The sequence below is a fragment of the Merops nubicus genome, unplaced genomic scaffold, assembly GCF_000691845.1.
Source record: "Merops nubicus isolate BGI_N331 unplaced genomic scaffold, ASM69184v1 scaffold18616, whole genome shotgun sequence".
NCBI lineage: Eukaryota > Metazoa > Chordata > Aves > Coraciiformes > Meropidae > Merops > Merops nubicus.
This window is the reverse complement of record NW_008615799.1, coordinates 1-25,816: the sequence shown is the minus strand read 5'-3', so window position 1 is coordinate 25,816 and position 25,816 is coordinate 1. Positions and strand designations below refer to the sequence as shown.

Here is a 25,816-nt window from a genome sequence, read left to right as displayed (position 1 = left end):
CCCTCCCTGCTCCAAGGATTCCGTCTGCTGAATCTTCATTCTCCTGCCTTCTTTCTGTGTTACTTCTTACCTGTTCTGAGATTACAGTTTCCCAGGCTGCCACTCGATGCCACAAAGCCACTTCATGCTTTGTGTCACAATGACCTTTTCTGAGCACTTTCTCCCATCTAAATTTTCTTTAACCTAATCTCATCAGTTCCTCCTCATGTAGTGTACTGACCCGAATGCAATAAGAGGTTGGTGGAGCTTTTTTTTGAAATCACATAAATCTCATTTTATTTTGCCCTTTTAAAAGCCCTGTCAATACACACCTACAACCTATGGCAGCAGGTGCTGGAGCAGCCACCTAAAGCAGCTCCCTCCACAGCCAAGTAGGAGCTGAACCAGCCTAGCTTCTCTGCCAGGATTCAAACCATGTGCAATGTCCATGGCACCAGTGGGAGAATCTATACTGATAGGAATAGAAGCCAGCCCGTGCTGCAGCTGAGAGCACTGCCTTTTGGTTCCTGAAGCTGGGGCAGAATGAGCACAATGAGCACCCTGACTGTTACCCTGGGGATAAGTACGCTCAGAAGGAAGCTGGCCAACATGGGACCATTACAAGCAATCTTGAGAAGCCAGTTTTTACCAGAAGTCAGGTGGGGCCAAGAACTGTGGGAACGTAGGCTGTGAGTTAGCACAGATGATAATTATTTTAACTTAAGTTATGGTATGTTTTGTTTCTTATATTTGAGAATGAAGTCCTCTTTCAGTCATTCTTTTGCTGACTGCATGTCCCAATAGAAAGGATATTATCATTAATGGACAGCACATGAGCCAGATCCCTCCCTGCAGTCTTAAATCATATACAAGGGATCTGAGGTGGCCAGCCACTGGAGAAATGAAAAGATTGATATATTCACTCACAGTGCAAGATGCAGTGGAGACAGGAGCAAACAGATCAAGGACTCAAGCAACCAGTCCAATTCCAATTGTATGGCCATGACCATAACATGATGCCATCATTATAGATATACACCTTCCTCTGCTCCCAGCTGTACTAATGTCCCGCTGCTGCTGGAGGCTCTGCCAACAAGGGACCCTTTCAGTAACTGGAAATCCTCCCTAATAGGCAAGTTTCCCTTCTGCAGACAGAACTAGTTTTTGTGCTGTTAACCTGGAGGCAGGACACTTAATGTTAATGCCGAAGGTGGGGGGGCCTGATGCTGATCTCCCAATCCCTGGGTGAAAACCAGTCAGGAAGGTCTTTCCTGCTTGAATGTGGACATCAACCATATGTGAACCCTGATTCAGGGCTGGGGGTTTAAACCCCAGCACTTCAGGCATATTTTTTTTTCCCCCTCTGTATTTGCAGAATAAAAAAAAAAGTTCTACCAAATATTGTCTTACAATAATACAGGCACAAGAATTAGAGAGGATGACAGTGGATCCTTGCTTGCCCTTCATCTTGGCTAAAGAATATATTGCAGTGGAGAATATTTTTCATACATTGATTGTATTTGTGGCTTGAAACACCCTAGGCAAATACTGTCCTTAGGACTCAAAATATTTAAAAAGGAAATGTCTGCATTGTTCTGTACAGGGGTAGCAGAAGCTTAAACAGATTCTGCCCTTACCAAGCTAACTGAACGCTGCAAGAGGCAGCAAATTTTCATTTTATGTCTCAGGGTCATATAAGGGTTGTGCTTTGCAATCAAAATGTGCATAATATGACCATCAGAGTTAATTAGTTTTCCTGTTGGTAACTTAAACACCAAAGCTGTGCTCTTGTGCAAAGGACTGTTTTGTTAGTTTGAGCATCTAAAGTGTACTGTATTGACTTGTACTTAAGGTGACAGAAGTGACAATAAAGACAATTCTATTTATTCACCTCCTCATCCCAATTTAAGACCTCTTTCTCTGTCAGCTACTTCTATCTGACAACAATGAATCCTATAAGAACTTCCTTTGGATATATAGACTATATCTGCACAGAAGTGTTATTTTTCAAGGACCTCTGCAGCAGGCTTGTTTTACTGCAAAGCTAGCTCTGAAGAGAATAACTTTTTATTTCACAAGCCTTTTAAAGATAAAAGATTAAAAAAGCATTTTGTTAGAAATAAAGCTGGGGGAGCGCTTCCCATATTAGATGTGTCCCGAGGTCTCACACTTATTTAAAGATGTCCAACTTGGCTTTTAGAAACTGACCCCTGAGTGTGATCACTGCCTCACCTACCACACAGAGCTGACAGAGAAGACATGCTCTGTAGGCCACAACTCACACTGATCTGCAGAACACTGCTGAGAAGTGGTACAGGGACTGTCCTCATAGATACATACTGTACGTATATACACACCCGTATATGTATATACATTGGTGCATTTATGCATACATACATGCATACAGCCCTTCATACACACAGGTGACAACAGAATAACTACGCATGTGCATGTTAATGATTCACAGAAAACACCAACACTTCCAAGTGCCTCTAACGTGGGCTAAGGTATACAGTCATCCCCCCATATCATGCCATAATGAACACTACAAAAATATAGCAGTGAAGAACAGTACAGGCCAAGACCAGCAAACAAAGTAGCTATTCTTGCTACTGTCCAACACTGAGATACTCCAAAAGGTAGCCATGCAATAAGTAGTCTCAAAAAAAAAAAAAAAAAAATTGTATATGAGAAGACTGCGTATTAGAGGAAAACAGTTTTAGCCGAGGATGTTTATTTCCCTGTTGATGAAAACATACAAAAAATTGTTGCTATCAAAACCTCAGGAAAAAATACCACAGCTTTGTGCATGGTAAGTAGCTAGCAAGGGCCAGCAGCACCACCTGGTGTTCTCTCCAACCACCCAGAGAAGCCCTTGGTCCTCACTCAGACCAGAGCTCTAACAGCACGGTCCAGTTCTGTAAATTCCAACCTCTTCAATTCGTTGTGTGCAATAGGAATATATGAACAGTGAGGGAAAAGTCTCTGGCTAGTTTACATTTAAACGGTATGCTCAAGATAGTTTAGTTTGCAGGGACACAATTATTAAATTAATGGAGTTAGGAATTCCAAAACGTAAATGAATCTAAGACCTCTAACCCTTAGCTTTGGATGTGACTAATAAATCCTGCTTATAGTGGGATGTATCAGTTTCTTATAGTGGGGTGTATCAGTTTAGGCGTAGCCATCAATGGACACGTGTGTTTTGCCCTATCTCCCCTTGTACCTACAGGATTATTTCACTTGTTGGAATAGCAGGTCAGGTGGGGCTGTGTCTGCCTGCAGGGTCCCATTCAGACATAGTCTCAGGCCTCCCTCTATCTCAGCCAGCTTTGAAAACAAGGCTGAGGCATTTTTTGCAATTTCCTTGTCAAACTCCTCCTACTTCTGGAACAATATTTTCCTTATCTATTAAAATAAAATTTATTATTTGTAAATTACAATGCTTCCTTCAATAGGAAGTCCTGCTTAAAAAAAATACTGAATCAAAGCCATAGATAAAAAACTAAACAAATACTTTTTTTCAGTATACCTTAAAATAAATATGCATGAGTATTTACAAAGAGCAATTGGCCCTTATATTTAAAGATATCTAGATTCTTTTGTGACTCAGAGAAGGAGAAAGGTGCCTGATATTCAATTCAATTTTTCTCTCATCACTTTCTCAGCACATAATAGCATGTAGGCCTAGAGCGGGCAAATATTCCAGGCATAGATAAGCTTATTCACAAGCAAATACGTTTGTTCATAACTCTTTATGTTCCTTCACACATGAATACTCAAGACAAAAAGGCAGGAACTTAGATGAAAACACATCTAAGTAAGGGTATGTAGATGCATGCCTCCAGCTACAACAGGGCTCTTGCAGCTGGCCCTGTAAAAGGTAACTGAGTACATTCTAGATAAAACAACCTTAGAAGATACTCAGCTTCAATTGTGAGTTTTGAAATTATTTGTAAGCCAGTGTTCTACAATAGGTTTTAAACAATGCAAAAGTTTGATAGGTGGGAAAAAACAAAACCAAATCTCTGTAATGTCCATAGCCCCAGGATCCCCCTTCACCTTTGCTTAGGGTGAACAGAAGGCAAGAAAGGAGATGGAAAGGGGAACATTAAGCACCAAGTGTCTGTAAAGCCATGGTTTCAGTCCTGAAAGTCAGTTCTGCCCTGTGGGACTTACTGTGGGGTAGGGATGTGAGCAGAAGACAGTGTATTTCCGAATTATCCCATTCAGCTTGAGAGGAGGGAGCCAGGAGACAAAGACGGTGGAGGCCGAAGCTGCAGCTGCTTTAACACCAGCAGGAGGACCTGGAACTGGAAAACCAAGATACGTTAGAGTGTCCCAAGGCAGGAACTGAGGCATCCTAGTGTAAAGGAGGAGTAAAAAGGAAAATGGGAGTTTGCTGCTCTGGTAACTGTGTCCCTGTGGACTGAGACAGACACCCTGTGTCAGGAAGTAGGCTCCGTGCTGCCAGCACCAGGGGAGAGGGTTTGGAGGGCTGTGCCCTCATCCCTAAGAGGGGAGAGACACTGCTTCAGAGAGCCCCAAAGCAGAAGATGCCACCAATGGTTAAACCTTTGTGAAGTATCATGACCAGTTTGCAAGCATGAATATATTTTTGCTCTGGCCAGTGAAATTGTCAAACAACATATTATTATAAATTGTTGGAACACGTAACTTATGCCAAATTATTATTCACTGTATAAAAAAATATGCATGTGAACAGTTTAGTGGACTTACATGGTATAGCCGTGAATTTAATTGAGAGCAAATGAACTGTAGTCCCACGCAGTTATCACTGCCTGACATGATCTAGGTCTGGCTAATGGCATGACGTATGAGCAGACATATGGCCACACAGTATCCTAATCCCCAGGCTTGCCCTCAACAGCTCAGACAGCTATCTGGTGCTTCAGTGTGTGAACACATATCTATTTCTCTAATGACAGCACCTATCCATAGAGAATCATAGAATGGTTTGGGTTGGAAGGGACCTTAAAGATCATGTAGTTCCAAAGCCCTGACATAGGCAGGGACACCTCTGACTAGACCAGATTGCACAAGGCCCCAGCCAATCTAGTCTCAAACCCCTCCAGTGATGGAGCGTCCACAACTTCCCTGGGCAACCTTTTCCTGTGTCTTACCACCCTCAGAGTGAAGAACTTCTTCCTTACATCTAAACTAAATCTACTCTCTTCCAGTTTGAAGCCATCACCCTTCATCCTATCACTACAAGCTCTTGTAAAAAGTCCCTGGCGACCCTTCTTGTAGGTCACCTTCAGATATTGGGAGGCAGCAATAAGGTCTCCCCAGAGCCTTCTCTTCTCCAGGCTGAATAACCCCAGCTCCCTCAGCCTGTCCTCACAGGGTGAGTGCACTTCCTATTTTAAACAAAATATCAGAGGCTACTTTTAGCATCAGAATAAACTGGTTTAAACTTTCCTAAAAAAAACCCACATTTTATCAACAGGAAAATATTTTAAAATATTTTCTAAATTATCAAAATAAATAATTTTAAATATATCTTAATACTGCATATGATGATTATACATGTTAAATTTTTAAAGTAGATACATAAATATTACTACATATGGTATAAAAGATAAAATGAAACATTTTGGTGGACTCTCTTCTCTACAGAACTTTTGATTCATAAGGAATCTAAATTTTTGTCTACTTTCAAGTAAAACAATGAAAATGTTAGAATTTCCAGTAAAATGACTGTTGCAGTACTCAATCAGGTCTCTGCTTTCACAGAAAACAGTTACTGTGCAATACAGATGAAAAATGCCTTGTCCAGCAAGCTGATCTTTCTAGATGGATCCTTAATCTTTGTTCCAGCTCGTTTAAGTACATAGATAGTATGGTGATACAAAATTTGCCTATGAAGAGAAGTCAGAGAGCCTGGGATCTAAATTTGAATAGGTACTACTGTAAGATGTACCAAAACTGACAGGCACCGCTCAGCGCAACATTTCTGAATATGCATTTCCTATTTATAGTTTTTATTTATATTTTTTTTGAGAAAGCTAATAAGCATCAAGTGAGAATGTCATGATTATAATTGCATGCAAACTCAGCCCCTCACTGCAAAGGGCCTAATTCAGTTAGCAGTTCTACCCAATGCAGAGTAAATATTGATGCTTGACAGCATTCAACTTGGTATTTATACCCTTCTCATTAGAAATGCTATTTGCTCCCGCTGCTGAAAAGTGAAAGCTAGCTCCCCAGGGTAATTACTTAACCCACAGGAGGATTCCTTTACGCTTAGTAATGTTTTCTGGAAATCACTGCAAATAGATGTAGGAGGTTAAAGTAATTTATTGTTAAATTAGGGTGTGATCTATAGGGACAGGTTCTGACGGTAATTGGTCATGGCTGTCAGCTGTTGAGGGATTAATTCAGAACTCCTCTAGCATTTTCCAGTGGACATATGTGGAAAACATTACTTATCATTGCCCTGTATTACTGTCTAGTATACAGAACAACAGAAAGAGGAGCTAGAAAGAAAGTCAGGAAGCAACATAATCAAATTTCTAATCCAAGGACGTCTCCACCTTGTTGCGAAGGGGTTGGCAACAGGAAACACTTTTTTGCAGTGGTGCAAAATTATTCTGAATGTTCATTTATTACTCCTCTTTCTGTTACATTGTCTTTGTTTTCTGGATTGTGCATATGGAAATTACTCTGTGTGGGGAAGTGTTGACATTCCTTAGCAAGAACTCTGCAGACTGTCATCTGTTGCCTTACAGACCACCACCGGCCTCTGTCCAGAGGGCAAAACCATTGTTCAAACTCACTCTGTGGATTTAAATAAGATTATTATGAGTTAGGTCAGCATTATCTAAAACGTTTGTTACTAAACATGGATTCCTTGAGTACTGGAAGAAGCTGTGGTTAGGAAAGCTGTGCCTGCCTTATCTTGGACAGGAAGAACCCCAGTCTTGCAATGCTAACTTAATAGTATTTGCTCTCATTCCTACTGCATCCTGTAGCCTTACTAGCTGCAGTCATTATTAGACAGCAGTATCAGGAGACCTGGGCTATCTTATTGAATTCTCCATGGATCTTTAGCACACGGATTCCCACAGATCCCAGTAAGAAAAGATAAATATGCACAATAACATGTGTGGGTTTTTTTTTTTGTTTTTTTTTTGTTTTTTTTTCCCTTTGGTCTCCAGGGGCAAAATAATGGTAAAAGCCAGAAGACAACTAGGACTGAGCAAAGGCAAGCTGAGGATGGCTTCTAGACAACTTTGCAACCTTCCAGGGAGCAGATTTGGCAAATTTAAGATCAAAGATGGCCTCATTCTCCAGCTAGCAAGGCTCTGAAAGATGCAGAAATAGCATTCTGCTTTCATGTAGAGGAGAACATGCTGTATTCTTGACAGTGCAATGAAATGCTAACACAGAGAAGGCAATTATACTGATACAGCTAGTCTGGGAAACAGCATTTAGATGTGCCAGATAATGGGGAGGAGCTCCCGGAACTTTCTTATTCCCCCTTTCATAAGCAAAGAGATTACCACCATTTTTCTTCGCAGTACTGAGCAGCAGGGAGGCAAATGCACAAAGCACGGTGCATTTAAGAGCAGTATCACCAATGTATCAGAAAGCTGAACCCTGCCTGTAACAGGTTTTTAATTGTGTACTACACAGAGCTATACTATTGACTGTTACATTTATGAAAAACTAAACAAAATAAACTCTTGACTGCTGCCAGTAGTGCCTTTGTTCTTGTAGATATCCTACTTACAATTTAGACCTATGCTAGCCCAAATACAGTCACATGTACTGCCCACCCTTCATTCACTCATAACTAGCCTCATATTTATGACACCATTTTCATCAAATCCTGTCAGTTACACAAAAGGAACATTTATTATTCTGTACCTTTTTTTTTTTTTTTTGTTAGTCAAAAAGATAAAATTGGAGACCTCTGACAGCAGAAAAAAAAAATGCCTTAAGGGGTCATTAAGGGCAAATTTCCACTATATTGCTCAGGTGATGAACTGCACAGCCATCCGCATCGGCTGAATGAGCTCAAGCAGAGTACAGAAATGTGTGCTTGATTGGATTTATGCTTATTCATTTTAGAATAAATATAAAGCTTTGTCAGATGGTATCTGTACGTGTATCTCTCTCAGGCCAGTTGCTAGGAAGCTTGGTGTCCAGAGAGAAAAGGAGAGGAAGAAAATATCTCTGGATTCAGGCAGAGTCTTACAATGAGGCAGTTTTACAATGAAGCTGGCAAAGGGGTTTAGTGTTATTTCTCCTTCCTCCCTGCAGCTAGTCCCTGAGGCTCCCTTGCTGCAGCTCTCTTCTTGCTCTGAACACTGACCTCTCTCACAGAGGAGAGGTGGAAGGACAGAAGTACTGCACGGAGCAAACTCTTCTGTGATGTACAAACAGCTTTCTGTGCATAAGAATGAGTTTTCTCAAAAGGAACTGGTAGGAGAGAGATACACTCATCCTCTTTCATCACAGAAACCCCAAAAGCAACCTCCATCAGAAACTCAGCAGCCATGCCAGGCCAAATTGCCAACTGCATGAAGCTTTCCCTGCAAGAGGGCTCTGGGTCCTGTCCCCTCCACTGGCCAGTTCTGCCCAAGGTCAGAGGTGCTGCTGTTGGCTGAGGTGCTGCATGGAGTGTCAGGCTTGTATGGGCAAAAAATTCATTGCCCTAACTATATTTTTTTTTCATAATGCATTTGTACTGCAGAAACAGAGAGGGAATTTGTCACCCTCCTCCAATTTTGTATATTGCTACAAAATAGAATAGCTTTTGAAACAGTACTTGAACACAGCAAGGAAAAGAATTTGAAGAACTGCTTTAATTTTTAATGATTTAGTAAATTAAGTCCTCAGGTGAAGAAGACAAGCAGCTCATTAGAAAGTCTAAAGTGGAAAGGGTAAGAAACAAACCCACAATGAATTCTTAAAAATTGGACATTTCTGCTTGGCTTAGTTTTCTGCCAGAAGGAACTTCAAGAAGAGTAGTTTCATTTTCTGTTGGCTAATGGGAAAAAATAAAGTGCTAGACAAACCCCATAAATATGGTTGCACTGAAAGGAAAGCTCATTTCCTATTATCTGCTGGAGCTGTTCCCATTTCCTAGGCAGATCAGCAGCAGTGTCTGACCTCTGGTGTCTAAAATCAGTATCAAACAGTACAAGAAATCAAAGCATAAACTCATTTCATCTAGGCTGACTGCTTTTTTCCCTGGCTTACTCTTATTCTGAGATATTGGAGATTTCGAGTTTGCTAAAGAAATTTTGGCCTGATGTCTGCAACTGAACACCAACAAAGAAGTCACAGGAAGCAACAATCTGCCTTTTCTCAGCAGCAATGGAACACGCTGCACCATTTACTTTAGAAAGAAAAGTTTTGCTTCACATAAAAGAAATAAAAAAAAAAAGAAAGAAGAATTAATGGTGCAATATGACCTCATAGTAATACCAATGTGAAGGGCTTGGCAGTCCTGTAAAAATATCTCAGACTTACAGATTTTATTAGAGGAGGCTGGAATATCTTCTGTCATCATTTTAGCCAGAGAAAGTCTAGGAGCAGAGATACAATGTTTCTAGATCTAAGCTCTGTTTAAGCTTGCAATAATTTTTATTTTGCACAGCAAGAGAGTGCTCAAACTGACTTTAGGGCAGGATGTTTTACATGCACAGAAACTAATCCTTCTGAGCAATTGTCTACAAGAGACTTTTCCTTAGAAAATTACAGAGGAAATGTTCATTATTGCAAGGAATGAGGCACTTGTTCAATGCATATATTTTGGCAATGCGAATGCACTTTTTCCATTTAACTTTCACAGCCTTAAGGATATTTAGACCCAGGACTTTGGTTTTGGCTTATGTTCAACTGCAAGCTTTTATATATTTCACTCTAAACCTTTACTGCCCTTAGTAAAAAAATTGCAAAGATGAAGCAAAACATGAAATCATTGTATTTTTCTGAAACACCTTTCAGTTTAGTTTTCTGGACAAAAGATTTAATGAGTGGAAGCACTGTGAGGCATCAGAAAACATCTGAAGAGGTTAGTCACTCTGCCTCAGGGTGAATTATTGCTGAGCTGCCAGGAGGATTAAAGATGAGAGATGAGCCTTTGCACAGCAGCCAAACAGTCTGAATCTATGTCCTTCCCACATATCAGGGCCAATCTAATCTCAGAAAGGAGAGAGCAAAAGAGCCACCAAGAATTAGGGAGAAGCAAACTAGGAAGAGGTGGGTTAAGAGAAAAAAAAAAAAAAAAAACACAAAACCAAAACAACAAACTGACACCAACCCAGCCCAACAACAACAACAATAAAACAACAATAAAACACTTGAGGTTTCTGATGTTTCACAAATTTTGCAGTCTGGAGACAGGTCATGAGACATGGATGGGCGTATATGTCAGGGGAGGGAGCAATGTACATAGTAACCCTTCAGATAGGGACTACTGCTATAAAGCAGGAAGTTATCTGTTCTTTTCCCTTGCCAGCAGAGTGGAGGGAAGTACTTGACCTACTTTGCAGCAGAAGAGATTACATTATTGTGGATCCTTAACAGCTGCAGGATACTTAGGGAGGCTATGAAGTCCTCATCACTGCAACTTTTAGAAAAAAATGTTAGCAAATACCAATGATGTCTGAGCTGTATCTGATCCTCTTTAGAGCAGGAGAATGGTCTTGGTGAGGTGTCAACAGTCTTTCAAGAGCAGTACACCATGTTTTTGCTGTTCCCAGTGAGAGACTGAAGTACTGCTGGCACCCCTTCTGCCGTTTGATCAATTCGGAAATTGAGGAGACAAGATGTTATCTGCACAAAGGCAACTTTTGGTAGCTTGCAGCTCCCATCAAGTTTTTAACTCAACAGAAACCAGTGCATGGCGCTCCCAAACACCCGTTATGACCTCTCTGGCATATGTGTCATGAAGTGCTGATCCAGGAGCCAAAGGTTCTCTCTACAGGTTGGCTTTTCAGGGTTTTCTGGAAGAATGTTTATTGTTTTCCTCTGACATTGGCCAGACTGACCAGTCTGATACATAAAGCAGCAGGCTGCAATGTTCAGATGATCTTACAGTTCCTTTTTGTTTTAGACTTTTCTTTGAAATAAACCCATCTGCCTCCAAGCACTGAGTGTCTTAAGAGTATCTCACTGAGGACTTAGGTTCTCCAAGTAGTTCTTAAAGGATTTAGGGTGGGATCAGAATGACCTAACATTCTCTGTTTAAGACACCCAAGTCTACAGCTTAGTAAATTGTCCTTGACAGCCTCAGACTAGGTGCGGTACCTTAAGACAGAGTTAAACAAAACCATTTTTGCAAGCTTATGCAGAATCTCAGTGATGCCTACATCAGACCAGAAAGTAGACCTACATTAACCAACACTGTTATATGCCTTAAATTTCCTCACATTTCTCAGCTGTAAGACATTCACTTAGGGTTTTTTTGCTGTTATTTCAACTTTGATCAAAGCAATGGAAAGTATTAAGTACACAAAAACTAGAACTAGGAACAAATAGCTCATTTGATAATGTATGAGAAAACTTTGAAGTCCAGTTTTATTTTATACTGCATCCCCTGAATACAACTACAGTTGGGGCCAGGTGATACTACAAAGTATTTAAAATTTAAAATAAGTACCTTAATATATTATTGGAAAACATTAATAACATTTGTCAAGTCATTTTTTTTTTTATTGGCAAAAGCCCACAAAACACAAATGTATTCATGTATTCATCAATGGCCAGTAAACTGGAGAAGTAATAAATAAAAGGCCACTGATTCATTTCCTTGAAAAAACATTACATAACTCACAGGAGAATTTACCAATCAAACATTATTCAAGTAACTTCATTGCTAGGACTGTGCGTTCTTATTTCTGGAAAAAAAAAAAAATTGATCCAGATTTTCAAAAGTGTTTCGGCAACTAAAGATGTATTCATACATCTCATGATGTTTTCAAAGCATTAAACAGGTTAGTGACAAAACTCCCCCTGAATTTGAAATTCTAGTCCTTGATAAATAGATCAGTATGTGGGATTCTACTAAGGCAATTTGAAGTGATTTCCATAAAGTTACAAGAAGATGACTATGAAATCTCATGTGTGTGTGTGTATCTCTGATTAAGAGTTTCTGAAACTTTCAGCATTAGGACTTAAGTTTTCCATGCCTTGGTGTATGAACAAAATTAAGAGATTTTTATTCTTCATTTTGCTTTTGAGGGAAGAAAAATTCTTCTTAGAATCATGTCAATTATATGAGATCATCCTAGAGTGGTTTCTCCTGCTTGCCCCATTTTCAATTGCTTCAAAAGAATTAACTCAAACCTCCTTGAAAGTCTTGAATAGGATCCTGAAGTATTTGGGGAGAAAAAAAAAAAAAAAAAAAAAGTGAAGACAAATTTGTGCAGATCACTAGTGTTCTAGTATTACCTACAAACTTCTGGCTCACCTGAATTGAGTCTTGGAAACAGATTGCTTTCAAAGTTGTGGGGGCATACTTCTCCCCATGCACTCCTAACTCAAGACGACTGGATAGAAATCACACTCTGCATGTTTGTGTATAATATTTGTACTATTTTGAAAGCCTGAGACATACAAACATTCTGTGGAAGTGAGAATGGAAAATGTTTTCCTCCTTACCATCTTCTTTAGTGCGGGTGAAAATTTGTTCACTTCTCACTCCATCTCCAGCTCGTGTAAAAGCCAACACCTGAATGCTGTAGTTGGTGTATTTTTCCAGGCCATCAAGCTCTAGTGATGGCTGTGTAGTAGTGACATTCTTTATTTCTCCTAGCTCTAAAGAACAAAAAGGAAATTGAGTTATTGCCATGTTCAGTCTTTTCCCAGCTATTGATACCTACTGTGGAAATCTTGGAGATTGAAAAATGTACCAGAGAAGCAATGCTTCATTATTATAAAATAGCAATGAATTATAATAAATTAAAATAAATCCCTTTGTGTCCTGACTTCTTACCATTCAAAGCAGACCCAGTTTTCATTTTCTAACTTTTTTTTTTTTTTTTAAATATGGGGAAGAAAATTGGAATTTTTTACAAGTAATAAGATTTCTCGTGAAGAATAGGTAACAAGGACAGATTATTCCAAAATATTCCCTAAAGCAAAAATGAGAAAGTCAGTTATCTTCCTAAAGATTTTCTGGTTTTGAGAAAGACTATTTCTCATAAGGAATAACAAGAAAAATTCCCCTTTATTTTAAAATATGTAGCAAGTGCTGCTGGAAAGCACTTGATGGCAGTAAAACCAGCTAACAATAAATCTAAACACAGTAAAATCTGATTTACTTGCAGAAAGATGATGCACTTTATATGAATCTTTTTTTACGGCAAGCTAAGAAGTACAACCCATATGGCAAAAGAGCTCTAAACCTATTTAGGGTAGAAAATAAAGCTGAAAAAATGAAGAAAATCAAGTTTTAAGCACTGCATGAATGTCATCTTTTTTCATCATGTTGTAGGACATCACATAGGAGCTTAGATGTGCAATGATAATATCCGCATAGGATCTGATCCAAAGACTACAGGCATCACTGAAAACAGTTAATTTTATGTCATCATGTTTACATTTTTATGTATGCTTTTCATACTTTATCTTTACATTTAAATGTACATAGGAATTGGTGTTTGATTTCCAAATATTTTTTGACTTTAACATTTCCTGCAATAATAATGGGCCTCTGGGTTCTAAGTTTTCCTTGCCACACTAACATGGGCCTGAATTTGCAAGACAGTAGCGTATTAGAATGAACTGTGAACCTGATGGATGAAAGCAAAAGAAGGGAAATAGACAGCTCATTGCCTTAGAGCTCTGAAAATTTAGCAGGGCAAATACGAATAAAGGCATGTGCATCTCAAACTTACTAATATTTAATTTACAAGAAAGAATCCAACATAGAATTATCATCATGTGATAAAATGCAGATTAGTAAGGTATCTCATTTCTCCTTTGATCATTTCACTCACTTTCTGCTCAGGACTCCATTTCCATAGGAATTATGCAAAGACTACAAAACATAAGCACAACAGAAGATGCTGGCATGAAAAAAACTGGCCTTTTCCAAAAATGCTTCCTTCTTTTACCCTCAGTTATGAAGATAAAAGGCATCCTGTCGAAAAATAAGCAATGCTCTCTCAAATAGGCAATTAGCTAAGCAAACAGATAACCAACCAAACTAAAATAAAACACAGGTGTGGGCAGGTATGTTCCAGGTTCTTGACAACCTTTATGAAAGAAATCTGCTGGATTGTAACTGAGATGAAATTTGCTCAGGTCATTTTAGGTACTATGGTTGGTCTATGGAGTGTTGCAAATCCTACAACAGAGACCTTCCCTGAGGGCCCTTCCAGGCAGCTTTGCAATGCTTGCTACTTTTTGTCCAAACCAAAGAGAAGAGAAAGTACAATGCCTTCACAGCCAACAATAAATGATATAAAGGCCACATACGCCTTGTTACTGGGTAATAGCTTGATTTCTCTCACCTCCATCCAAGAGATTGGCCCAGTAGATAACTCTGAATCCTTGCAGAATCCCATTCAGGGTTTCTTTTGCCAGTGTTGACCACGAAATAGAGATGGTTTCTGGTGATGTGGCAGTGGCTTGCACATTTCCTGGAGGGCAACTGGGCACTGGAATGAGATATTTGCTATTTTTAACTTGATGAATACAACTCAATGTTTACCCTTTGGTTATGCTTTCAATTTTCATTGCTATCCCACCACTCGTCATTTAATTAGTAGTTACACATTGTCAAAAATGCAAACCCTTTATTCTTGCTACATGTTTCTGCAAGTACAGCTGATTTCCCCAGAATGACTTCTGATGTACTTCTTTCTTACTTCTTGCCTAGTCCTTTAATAATTCTTAGCTGTCTTTTGAAAGAGAAATGTGTCCTAGTGTTAAAATATGCAGAATGTACTGTACACAATTTAAATGTATTTTTTTAAAAAAAATTTAGAGCCATATTGCCATCTTTCTGGACATTCTAATGTTCATTTAAAGTTGGTGGTAGAAGGAAAGCAGTCACTTCTCTAAAATATATTGGAATAAAAAATCATAAAATATTTTCACTGACATTTAGAAAAACTGGGAAAAGTCAGCCAAATCCAGGGTATTTTATACTTGCTGTACAGTGTCAAAGAAAAACAGCAGGAGCAGTATTTGGCATTCCTTTAAAGCTCATGACATTGTTAATTCTGAGAAGGATCAAAAACTGAGTAATGACCAAAAAAAAAATGTTGCCAACAAAAGTAAGCATGCTGTATTCTGAAGAAAAAAAAGAACCTAACAACCCACTATTTATTATAATACCAAATATATGTATATGTGAATATATGGCCTTATGATATCTTGCAATGATCTGTCTAGCCCTAAAAACATTTAGACTAAATGAAAAACACCAGCCTTCCATGAAGTATATGTCTCAAAATCCGTAGCTCTTGAGAATTTCAGATGTGTATTTCACTATTTTTCGCCATGTAAAACAGTCAGATTCCTAGCTCACACTGGCTCAAGTACAGTGATGCAAATTTATAGTGGCTGAAAACCTAACCTGCACTATTTTTTAAGATTATTATTATTTGCTTTTATACTTCTCTAAAATATTAGGCTTCCTTTTTGGATATGGAATCATCCTATTTCTCCACTAGAGGACTCCCTCGCATTGTTTGAGAAGCACTTTTTATGCAGTTTTGGAAAAAAAAAATTCCTTCGATTACACAGGTTGAATTTTGTCTGAAATAACAATAACTTTTCTCTCATTAATTTAGATATCCTTGAAAAAATATACCTCTCTCTTTAGGCTGACAAGATAAGGGATTGTGCAGTAGAAGAGATTTGGTTTATCACTTCACCTTTCATAGTTTTATTAAGCATCTCAAAACTATGATGAGGTCACTATGAAGCTAAGATGAGATTAAAAAATTTGCAAATGTGTAAACACCAGAGCAATAGGCTTCTTAATGAAAGCTATGGTCTTAGACAATATCATTCATAGCAGGATATAGCACATTAATGGAGTTAAATTTGCTTACCTGGATGATTCTGCATCCCTTACAATGAAAATTGTACATGCTTATTGGTCAGTCTCTTCCCATCCAGCTGTCTACTGTATCTAACACCTGTAAATTCTGATCATCTATTGTCCCTACTACAATAATCACTAATCAGACAATAAAAGTAACAAGGTAAAAAGAAATAAAGAAATAATAATATGCCCCATGATAGTTGTTTGCCAAGGACCTACCATCCTCAAGAGTAGTGGTGATGATTTCCTGAGAAGAAGGTCCTATTCCAGCTCGGTTACAAGCCTGGACTACCATACCATACTGGGTGAATTTTTTCAGGTTATTCAGTGTATAAACTTCACTGTCCCCAGTGGTATCAATGCTGATGATGTTGAACTGGAAATTTCCCCCTGCACTGTACTCCCGATAGCCTATCTGGTATCCACGAATAATTCCATTTTGCAAGTGCTTTTTTGGAGCCTAAAAAGAAAATGAAAGATTACATTGAGTACATATATCCAAAGTCAAGTTGCTCTTAAAATTTGTGAAATGTGCACAAAGTCAACAGATTTTTTTTTCCTATCAAATCTATGTCTATTTCTAGGTAACAATTCAAAAATACTCCCTGCGTGTGAAATAATTTTTTTTACCATGATACATAAATTTCAGCTGCAGTTTGTTCTAATTTGTGCATTTCTGTGATGAAAGAAAGACCCTTAATGGTAATGGTTCATATACAGAAAAATCTGATAAGGACATGTTCTTGAGTTATAATTTGAATTTATAATGTTTTGTTCTTTTATCAGGTGAAACAATCAAAGTTGACTTGATAAGGGTATATTTGCATTACAGGTCTACCGTTCACTAGTAATTTTGTTTTTGCCAGAAATCCCTACCATTCACCAACTGAATCTTTAATAAGGCATTTATTGATCTGTTGAAGGCAGTCACGTAAGTTTATTCAGCTAGATGCTTTAAGAAAATTTTATGCTGTGCTTTGAAATATGCTTCTGTTCATCCAGTGTGCAGTGTGGAAAGATGATTAGATAATGAGTGATGAAGGCAATAATGAATTGGAAAGCAGGGATTTGCATACTGAATAACTACTAAAACAAGTTGTACAATATCTGGTATTCAAAAATATGGATAATATAAAATGGTTGGTCATAATTATGTACCATATTTCTCAGTCACAGTGCAAGATTCCCTGTACCTGGCTAGTGAAATTAATTTCTGTGACTTTGCAATATAAAATGTAGTCTAGAATAAAATGGATTGGAAACTCAGTGAAAAAGCCCACTATTGACAGAAATACCTATTAAAATTCTATTTTAATAAAATTAGAGTAAATTCAATATGTGATAATATTCCTATCTGATTTTCTATATATAGAAGGCATAATTAGTATAAACATTTAAGGTACAGCTTATAATCCATGGACAAAAAACTCTTTCAAGTCTTCCAAACCTCTCTGAAATTCCCACAAGGTGCCCATGAGCTTATCTGTTCCACAGACCCACAGAAAAGCTCTTCGTGATCCAGTTTACCAGCGATGAGTTAAAGTGGCAGAGGCAACAATATCTGTAGTTACTATAGCCCACTAAATCTACTAAGGAATACATTCTCAACAATACTCTCTTCTTCCACAGGACCTGTCTGTTTCAGCAAGTTTATAGTCTACTGGACTAAAGTCTTACTGAAGCTATAAAACCAGCACAGGATTTGCCTTTCATCCACTACCAACAAATCATTGCTCTGCAAAAGCCAGCACCCTCTCCATATTTACAATGTATCACTGGATGGATCTCACTGGTTGAATTATCTCTTCAGATGCTTTATTTTTTTCCTCCCTTCTGCTTTCAGAAACTGAACCAAAACTTGAAAAAAGGATCTAACTTCCACTCTACTACTTCAGTTCCTCTGGTATGAGCAAGCTCTCTGCAAGCATGGTGCTGTCCAGATGCAGATGACTGAACTAGGAGATTCAGGTCTTGAGTGCCTTGTAAGGCACTCAAGGGATTAGAACTGTGCTTTTAGGATCTAGGAGTATAATTGTTTCCTGTTTGAATATCTCTGTGTTTTGTTGTAAAAAAAACCAAATAACCAGCTTCTTTAGAAACATGTAGGCCCTTTATTATCAAAATACTTTGTTTGCAAGTACATTACCTATTTTGAACAACTCCATGGCTTCATGACCTTTAAATGATTGCAAAAGGTGGTTTTTTTTTTTTTTTTTTTTTTTTTTTTGTTTTGTTTTGTTTGTTTGTTTGTTTTTGCTTTGGATTTGGTTTTGGTTTTGTTTTGTTTTGTTTTGTTTTTATCAGGACAGTGGCATGCAAACTTAGGTCAGGGTTTTTTAATGTGTTTGAGTTAACTTCATTAAAGAAAGTTTTTTATTCCATCTGAGAAGAAAATAACTTTATCACATTTAGGTAGTTAAATATTTCAGGGTGAATTATTTCATAAGTTGAAGGACTTTAAATTCTGTTACTAGCCAAAGCATTTTGTCTAGCTCATACGTTTTTAAAGGCATTGTCAGTATTGGTGAGAAGGGGCAAAAAGAGTGATCTAACACAGTCTAAACATTTGGGGCATTAATTGTTTTGTGAATGGCATACACTCCCTACTGCCACACACAGGACAGATTAAGATGCTGCATATGTATGTACACTACATAAAGCACGTACTGTATAGCAAGAAAAAGTCAGCATAGCCCTTGTACATAATAAAAAAGCCTACAGCACATATATTGGAACACATATATCGTACTATAAAACAGATGGAACAGAATGATAAAACCGAATCATACATTTACTATGCATTGAAATGCTCTCGGAGCAGGACTATAGCTGGAACAACCTCTTCACTGGGAATTCTGCAATTATATACTTTTTCATTTTGAATTGGAATAAAATGGCAAATCCTGCAGTTTCCATGAAATATCTTCATAATTGTTTTAGGTCAAGGAATTTTTTTCTTTAAACAAAATATTAACTTTTTTTTTTTCACTTTGAAACATTATACAGTATAGAACAAGCATAAAGTCACTTCATGACAAAGCACTTAAATGCTCTACTCCACAAAATTTCAAATGTTCCTTGTTAACACTATCTAAATGCTTCATTTTGAAATGACTTTTTGCACAAATAAATCACATTTGATATATATGCCTTCTTGTGCACAGACATATTTTTGCTAGAAAATTCAGTGAAGCAACATTTGTCCATGACTAAGTGTTCATGGGGAAAAATATTGTCAACCTTGTCAGTCATAATGGAACACTATGAAAAGTAAGTTTTAGTCCATAATCTTACTGTTTATCTCACAAAATTGAATATTTGTAACGTATGACATTTTATAGTTATGTGCAAGTGCATATGCATAATAAGGAGAAAGAATATTTCCCATGCCTAAATTTAATGAGTTCATTTACCTTGTAAAGTAGTACAAGAGTGAAAAAAAGAATATTTTCATGCTCTTTTCTAAACAAGAATTCCTCTTTGACTCTCATTCTTTCTGCACCATTTTAATCTACCAAAAAGTGCTGAGTTTTATTTAAAAATTCAATCTGAAACCAAATGTTCTATGTGGACACACAGAAATGAGATTAAATAGATCACAGACCTATTAAACTTTGCTTTGCCAGGATTTTCTAAAAGTGGGCTAAGAGAAAATTTAAAGGAAGATTAAGAACAGTATCAAGCTGCAGAAATAGAACTTAATAGAAGATGAAAGATAATTGATGTGTTATTCTCTGCTCCATTTGTTGTTATTGAAACTGTCTGTATTTAAACAATGTTTGCCGACTTTAAGTATAACTACAGTTCTCAACAGAATCCCTTTTGTATAATATCATCATAGGTTTTCATAGCAAAAGCTCCACATGACTCCAAAATAAAAATGAGCAGATTATTAGTGAGGTTTTTTTTTCTTTTTTGTCTCCCTGACAATATAGGATTGCTCTTGTGAGTTTTTTTTATTATTAGTATTCCTAAGTACTTTGTATGGCACATTTCAATGAGTGCTTTCTGCACAGAAGTGAGTTGTAAGGTCTTACCCAAAAGTCAGTATTTGACATAGGACTGAACTGTGTCATGTCTCTGTCACTATCTTAAAGTAACTTTCTGAGTAATGGACTAGCCCTGCTCTGGTCAGGAGAGAACTGCAATAATTCAAGGGAAATAAATGGCTCACTCCTGGTTTGGGACTTATTAGTCAGTTGTTACAAATTGCCATTTGGGAAAAAATTCTTCTAGTGAAGGTAGGATTACTGAAATGCTGGGGTTTGAACCCTGAGCCCCGAATTAAGGTTGACATATGGGTGATTCCCACAGCCCTTCATAAAGAGGTGGTGAGTTTGCCTTATAGCTTCCCCCCAGGGTGCGGCCGGCCCTGCGGGGAGAGCCATAAGGGAAATGAGCCCCCGGGGTCCTGCACTGAGTTGACAAAGGTCAGGTGTCTGCTTGGGGATAAAAGCTGGGACCACTGGCAGGGAGTCAGGAGTGTCTGTCTGTGGTCTTCCTGGTTCAGGGAAGACCTCCTGACTCTCGCTGGAGCTGGGCCCCAGTCTGTCTAGACCTTTGCAAACACGGGCTGATCCGGTGAGAGAGTTGCCATATGGGCACCTTTTTCTTATATGTTTAACTTGCTGATTTGGCTGTTTCCCATGCCAGCTATGGGCAACCTCAGGTCTCTGTTTCTGCCACCTGTTGGGGGCTGAGTCATGTCTTTTGTGGGATCGTTGGGGGTGGTGTCAGTTGCGTACCAGCTGACTGATCTGTTTGTACCCCCAGCTATCATTCATTGAATGTCCTTCGTGTGTACAATACAGTCTATGTATTGGTTCATCTTCCTGCTGGCTGTATCATTTTTGTTGGGCCTGGTCATTGGCAGAACAACTATGCAAGAGCTAACCTTCCAGAAAGGCACCTCAGTGACTTCACCTTTTTCTGCAAAGAAGCTTTGAAGTACAAACAAACAATTGGGTTTCAACTCCTTCCAGCACCGCAGAGAAACCTAACACTGTTCAGATGAGTTCATACCAGCAGCTGACTGCAAATCGAGGGGAAGTTTTCAGGATGATCACACAGGAGATTGACAGCACAAAAAAGCACAATGAGCAGAATTTCAGTGAAGTGCCAGTGGTATCTTCTGATGTCCATCTTTTCATAGGCAGATCTCCAGAGTTTCTGCTGCTTGCAAAACAGCACCTCACAGGAGCTTGTGGTATGATGGGGTCATAGACTACCTGTGACTAAAGCCAGCAGCACCTTCCTTGCACTTTGCTTAGAGGACATCCTACAGTGCCTCTCTTGCTGCATGACCACTTTTTTTATTTTATTGACCACATACTGATGGTCAATAAAATAAAAGATTTAACAGATTTAACACATACTGGGTCTATAGGAATATCTTGAAGGTTCACGGGAGACTAGGTATCCATTGGAGACTGTGTGTGCAGTCTGACAGAGAAGTTTGCAGCAAACTCCAAATATCTAACCAGTATCAGCAGAGTGAGTGGCACCAGGGTCACATGGTGGTGCACAGTTCTGGGAGCAAGGAACCACCTTCCTGATCTGAATATAAGCTACACAGGTATAAGTAAGCATTTCCAGTGTTACAGGTAGCTCACACTCCAAGCTTATTTGAATTGTGAAAATCTATCTCTACACTCAGCTCATGAAACTTGCCAGGGCAACAGAGTATATGTTCTATATATAGCTTATTTCTGTGATTATATTGTTATATTAGATATTGATCATTTACTCAACAAGTAATCACAAATCAGATTCAAAACATGATCTTGATCTTGAGAATACAATTCCAGCTGCTCATTTGGTATGTTTCTACTCCCCAGACAATACCTAGAGATGGGGAAAATAAGTTGCACTTGAAGTGTCCTGAAGTACAAACAGAACCATGTCTTAGACAGTGTTATTGAAATGTAAGTGTGGGAATTTTGTTTGTCCTACAGTTGCCTGCAGACATCTGCATTTATGAAATTTAATGACAAATCTTCAGAGTCACAAACAGCAACTATTAACTCCACCAGTGAACCAATGCTGCTTGTCTTCTTTTGTTACTTTTGAAAATATCCCCCACAGTGAACTTTAGAAAAGCCTTTCAGTCTGCTACACATACATCCATAAAAAAAGTTGATGCACAGAACCTTGAAGGTTATAGTTGACTAGGCGTGATGGCAGTCACACTTCTTGAGTCCTTTAAAAAGAAACAACCCATTAAGCATTTATTCCAGTTGTTGAGAATTTCTGTGCATTACTTCAAGAGCTACTTCCTTTTTTCTACTGCCTGTGTGTTGCATTTAAATCCATGCTTGAGGTATGCCTTTTATAAGTACATTGTTGTGTTTCACTTCAACCACCAGGTAAGTCTGTGGCTAGTGGCCATATGCCTTTGATTTTTGGAAACCATCTGATGAAAAGCAAAACTGATATAACTTTAAGATATGGATGAGGGCCAAGAACCAGCACTGTATTTATGACATGTGCATAAAAGGTCTGATAAAGACTACTGCTTTTGAAGCTTAACACCAAAACACCTCATCAAGACATAATTTTTAATGTGCCATTTTTAAAACATCATTGAACTAGTCAAAAAATCTTGACAGCCAAGGTCCCTCTGTATTAGTTGGACATCTCAGTAGTTATGTGTCCACGTGCACTGTATGGAGATAGTACACTGTAGAAACCTGTCTTTTCAGAAAGCAGCTCAAAACTAACACAGGATAGTCCTGATTATTTATTGTACATATTTAAAAAATAGATAAGCAGCTCACATTTTTTTATATGGTTTATATGGTTAATCAGCAGCAGCTCACTGTTACTATCCTGACTTTCTGGATGGTTCGTATCATTGGGCAAAATACACATTCTCCACATTTTCAGGAATACTATTTCTACATTACTGTAGAAATTAATGACTATTACACCACCCTTCTACTCCAGCACTTAACATGACATATTTCAGAATCTTAAATATACAGTTATCAATACAATTTGAAAAATGTCATTCATCCTGAGACTACACTATCGTAATTAGATTGCTTTAATTTGTCCACTACACAATATGAGGAGTTTTATAGTACGAAACCAATTAAAACATGGTTTGAGTACCTCTGATATTATAATTAAAGCATTTAAAACATTCTGTGGTTTTCAAAACACTGGGCAAAAATCTAGGAAAAATTCAGTCACAAGACATGCCAGATTTTTAAATAATACCAGTTACTGAGATTCTTAAATCATTTGCTCTGATTCATCAATTCTCATGGACTATACTGAAACACTGTATCACTCTCTCTGTGCAGACATGCCTTCACTAAGGTTCTGCCTCAAAGTCCATTTCAATGGGAAAAAAATTTCGTTGGCTCCAGCAGCTTGGGAAAATTTTGCCCCAAACCACAGTGAAATTCTGTCAGTGCTCATTTTCCAAGCACATAGCCTTATCTCTGAAATCAGAAGGAAGAAGGAAATGTTATTGTCATCAGTACAGGTGGCTGCTGCTATTATTCTCCGGTGCAAGGTTCTTTCTTTGCATAATTCACCAGTCTTTATGGCCATTATCAGATTTGTTGACAAAGATTTCTGCAAAAGATGTCTCCCACATAAAATAACAGATCTAAGGTTGTTACAGTACTCCCAGCAATGGAACTTCTTTGAATGCACTAAAATACTGTTAGTGTCTATATTCTTGGCTGTGTGCATTTACCTTCCAGGTGACCCTAATGCTTTGTGAAGATATAGGCTCAAGTTGGACATCTTGAGGTGGCCCATCAGGAGCTACAAAGAGAAGAGAGAAGAGAGAGACATCAAAACTAGCTCTCACAGCACAAAGAATCCAGCACCTTACATTGATACATCACCGACTCAACACACCAGCATCACAAAGACTTGGACTGAGTTAATGTCATAAGGAAAACTGAAATACCACTTCATCAGAAAAAAATAAAAGCCTAGTATCTTCCTTATTCAGGTGTCGTCTCTGACCAACAGTGAAATACAACATATGTCAAAACACAGAAACCTGGCAAATAAAATGCATGAATAATAGTGACTTTTCTTGTTTAGTGACACTCTCACAATGCTGTTTCTGTTTTATAAATAGGCAAGATACACTTTCAGCAGTCAGAACCCTGTAGTGGACAGAAAAATGGCAGAACCCATTTGAAAGCAGGTGAGTCAGGAGCTCCTCAGCTGGCATTCATCACATCACAAATTTTCCAGTGGGATTCCCTTTGTTCACTAGAGGCTGAGAACATTCAGTCAAATCTTAATATTTTATACACAAAAACATACACACTATACTCTCTCCCTCTCCCCAGTTTAAGTGTCCCAGCCTTGAAATCAGATAAAAAATAACTTCCAGATGGAATAAGCATGCTGCAGCTCCTTCCTGAGTCAGGAGGAGTTTCATTTACTACTGATACATTGCCAAGCATGTGCATGATGCCTTAAATAAAAATGAAAAAAGAAGGCCCTGTGTCTAGAGGAACCTACGTGTCAGATGGGCAGCTACAAAGCAGACCAAGAACTGACTGAGACTGACTGGAGAGGTGTGAAGTAAATTGCTTGCTCAGCAAGGTAAATCACTGTAAAAGAAAGCTCTTAGGAAAGGAATGAAATAATCTCAAGCTGCTGTAGAGGGTTCCCTTGATGCAGAATATGGCCTCAGTTAAAGGTATTAAATTAAGTTTAATAGCATGACAAAGGAAGTAAGGCAATAAAAAAAGGTGAGATGGGGCTGTTAGAGGTAGAGTAGCAGGAAATGACAGATGTGGTGAAAGGAATGGGAACATTTTTCTTTAACTGATGAAAGCAGAGAGACCCAGAATACAGCCTATAATATGTTTAAGTTATTAAAGGTGCCCCATTCTGTGCCATTCTTGACTGTCCTTCATATGTGAAGTTTCCAAAGGTTGAAAGAACTTCATTTCCATTTTCCTTGCATTAATATAAAGGAAAGAGAAGAGGAAAAAAGTCCACTGACAATAGTGGGATCTCTATGAATCCTGTTCTTGATTCTCCCCCTCCTGCTGACAAACATGAATGTCATTTGCTGGGTACATTATAACATAGTGGAATTTGAGCAGAAGATTTAATTCTAAAAATGGGTTTTAAAATGTGTTTCTTCAAGCCTTAACTTTTTTTTGAAAAACTAAGAAGTTCTTACAGACCTGAGTAGTTAACTGTTCCTAGTTTACCACTGTGAAAAGTTAAATGAGTCATTTATTTTACATACTTAATGTCATACAGAGTTTGTGAGAAAACATAAAGAAAATACAGATATCCCAGCTTCCTCTATTGATTTCAGTATTAAACAATAGCCATAATACTTTTGTTTTTCTGACAAGCTTTAGTGTAAGTGTGTACCTGCAATCTATTTTCCAATCCAAGAGCTAACTGGGGTTGTATGGACATAAGGATGCAATCTGTAAGGTTTGAAATCATGCCATGCTTGACTATCCTTTTTCCACAGAGACCCTTTACCATTTTCTTTCTAATAGCTATAGTTAGGCAACTCAGGTCAGCGCAGTATGTGATACACAATCTGCCCCCCCCCCCTTGCCAATAGAATGGTTTGAGTTGTTCAGTTTTTATATTGTCTTTCTTGGACATTTATTTAGCTCCCTTCTCATTACCTCTCTCTCCTTCCCTGCACTCAGGCTGTTCCCCATTTCCTATTGCAAAAACAGAGAACAGAAATAAATGATGATCCAAAAATGATGCTCCTATACATTGTGCACCATCTGAAATCAAAACCCAGGAGACAAAGATCACATACTCTGCCTAAGCCTGACC

At 38.2% G+C, this 25,816-nt stretch overlaps 1 protein-coding gene across 1 annotated transcript in view; it reads right to left on the bottom strand.

Annotated features, from left to right (window-relative positions):
• The window catches only part of DSCAML1 (Down syndrome cell adhesion molecule like 1), a gene marked incomplete at both ends in the record, with an annotated part of 53,968 nt that extends 28,273 nt beyond the window's left edge, over nucleotides 1–25,695 (bottom strand). Inside the window, 6 exons of the mRNA XM_008942654.1 lie at nucleotides 4,159–4,292; nucleotides 12,619–12,774; nucleotides 14,475–14,621; nucleotides 16,238–16,478; nucleotides 23,727–23,797; nucleotides 25,657–25,695. Coding sequence (XP_008940902.1) covers nucleotides 4,159–4,292; nucleotides 12,619–12,774; nucleotides 14,475–14,621; nucleotides 16,238–16,478; nucleotides 23,727–23,797; nucleotides 25,657–25,695 — 788 coding nt within the window. The remainder of the gene's footprint in view (nucleotides 1–4,158; nucleotides 4,293–12,618; nucleotides 12,775–14,474; nucleotides 14,622–16,237; nucleotides 16,479–23,726; nucleotides 23,798–25,656) is intronic.
• Nucleotides 25,696–25,816: the final 121 nt, after the last annotated feature.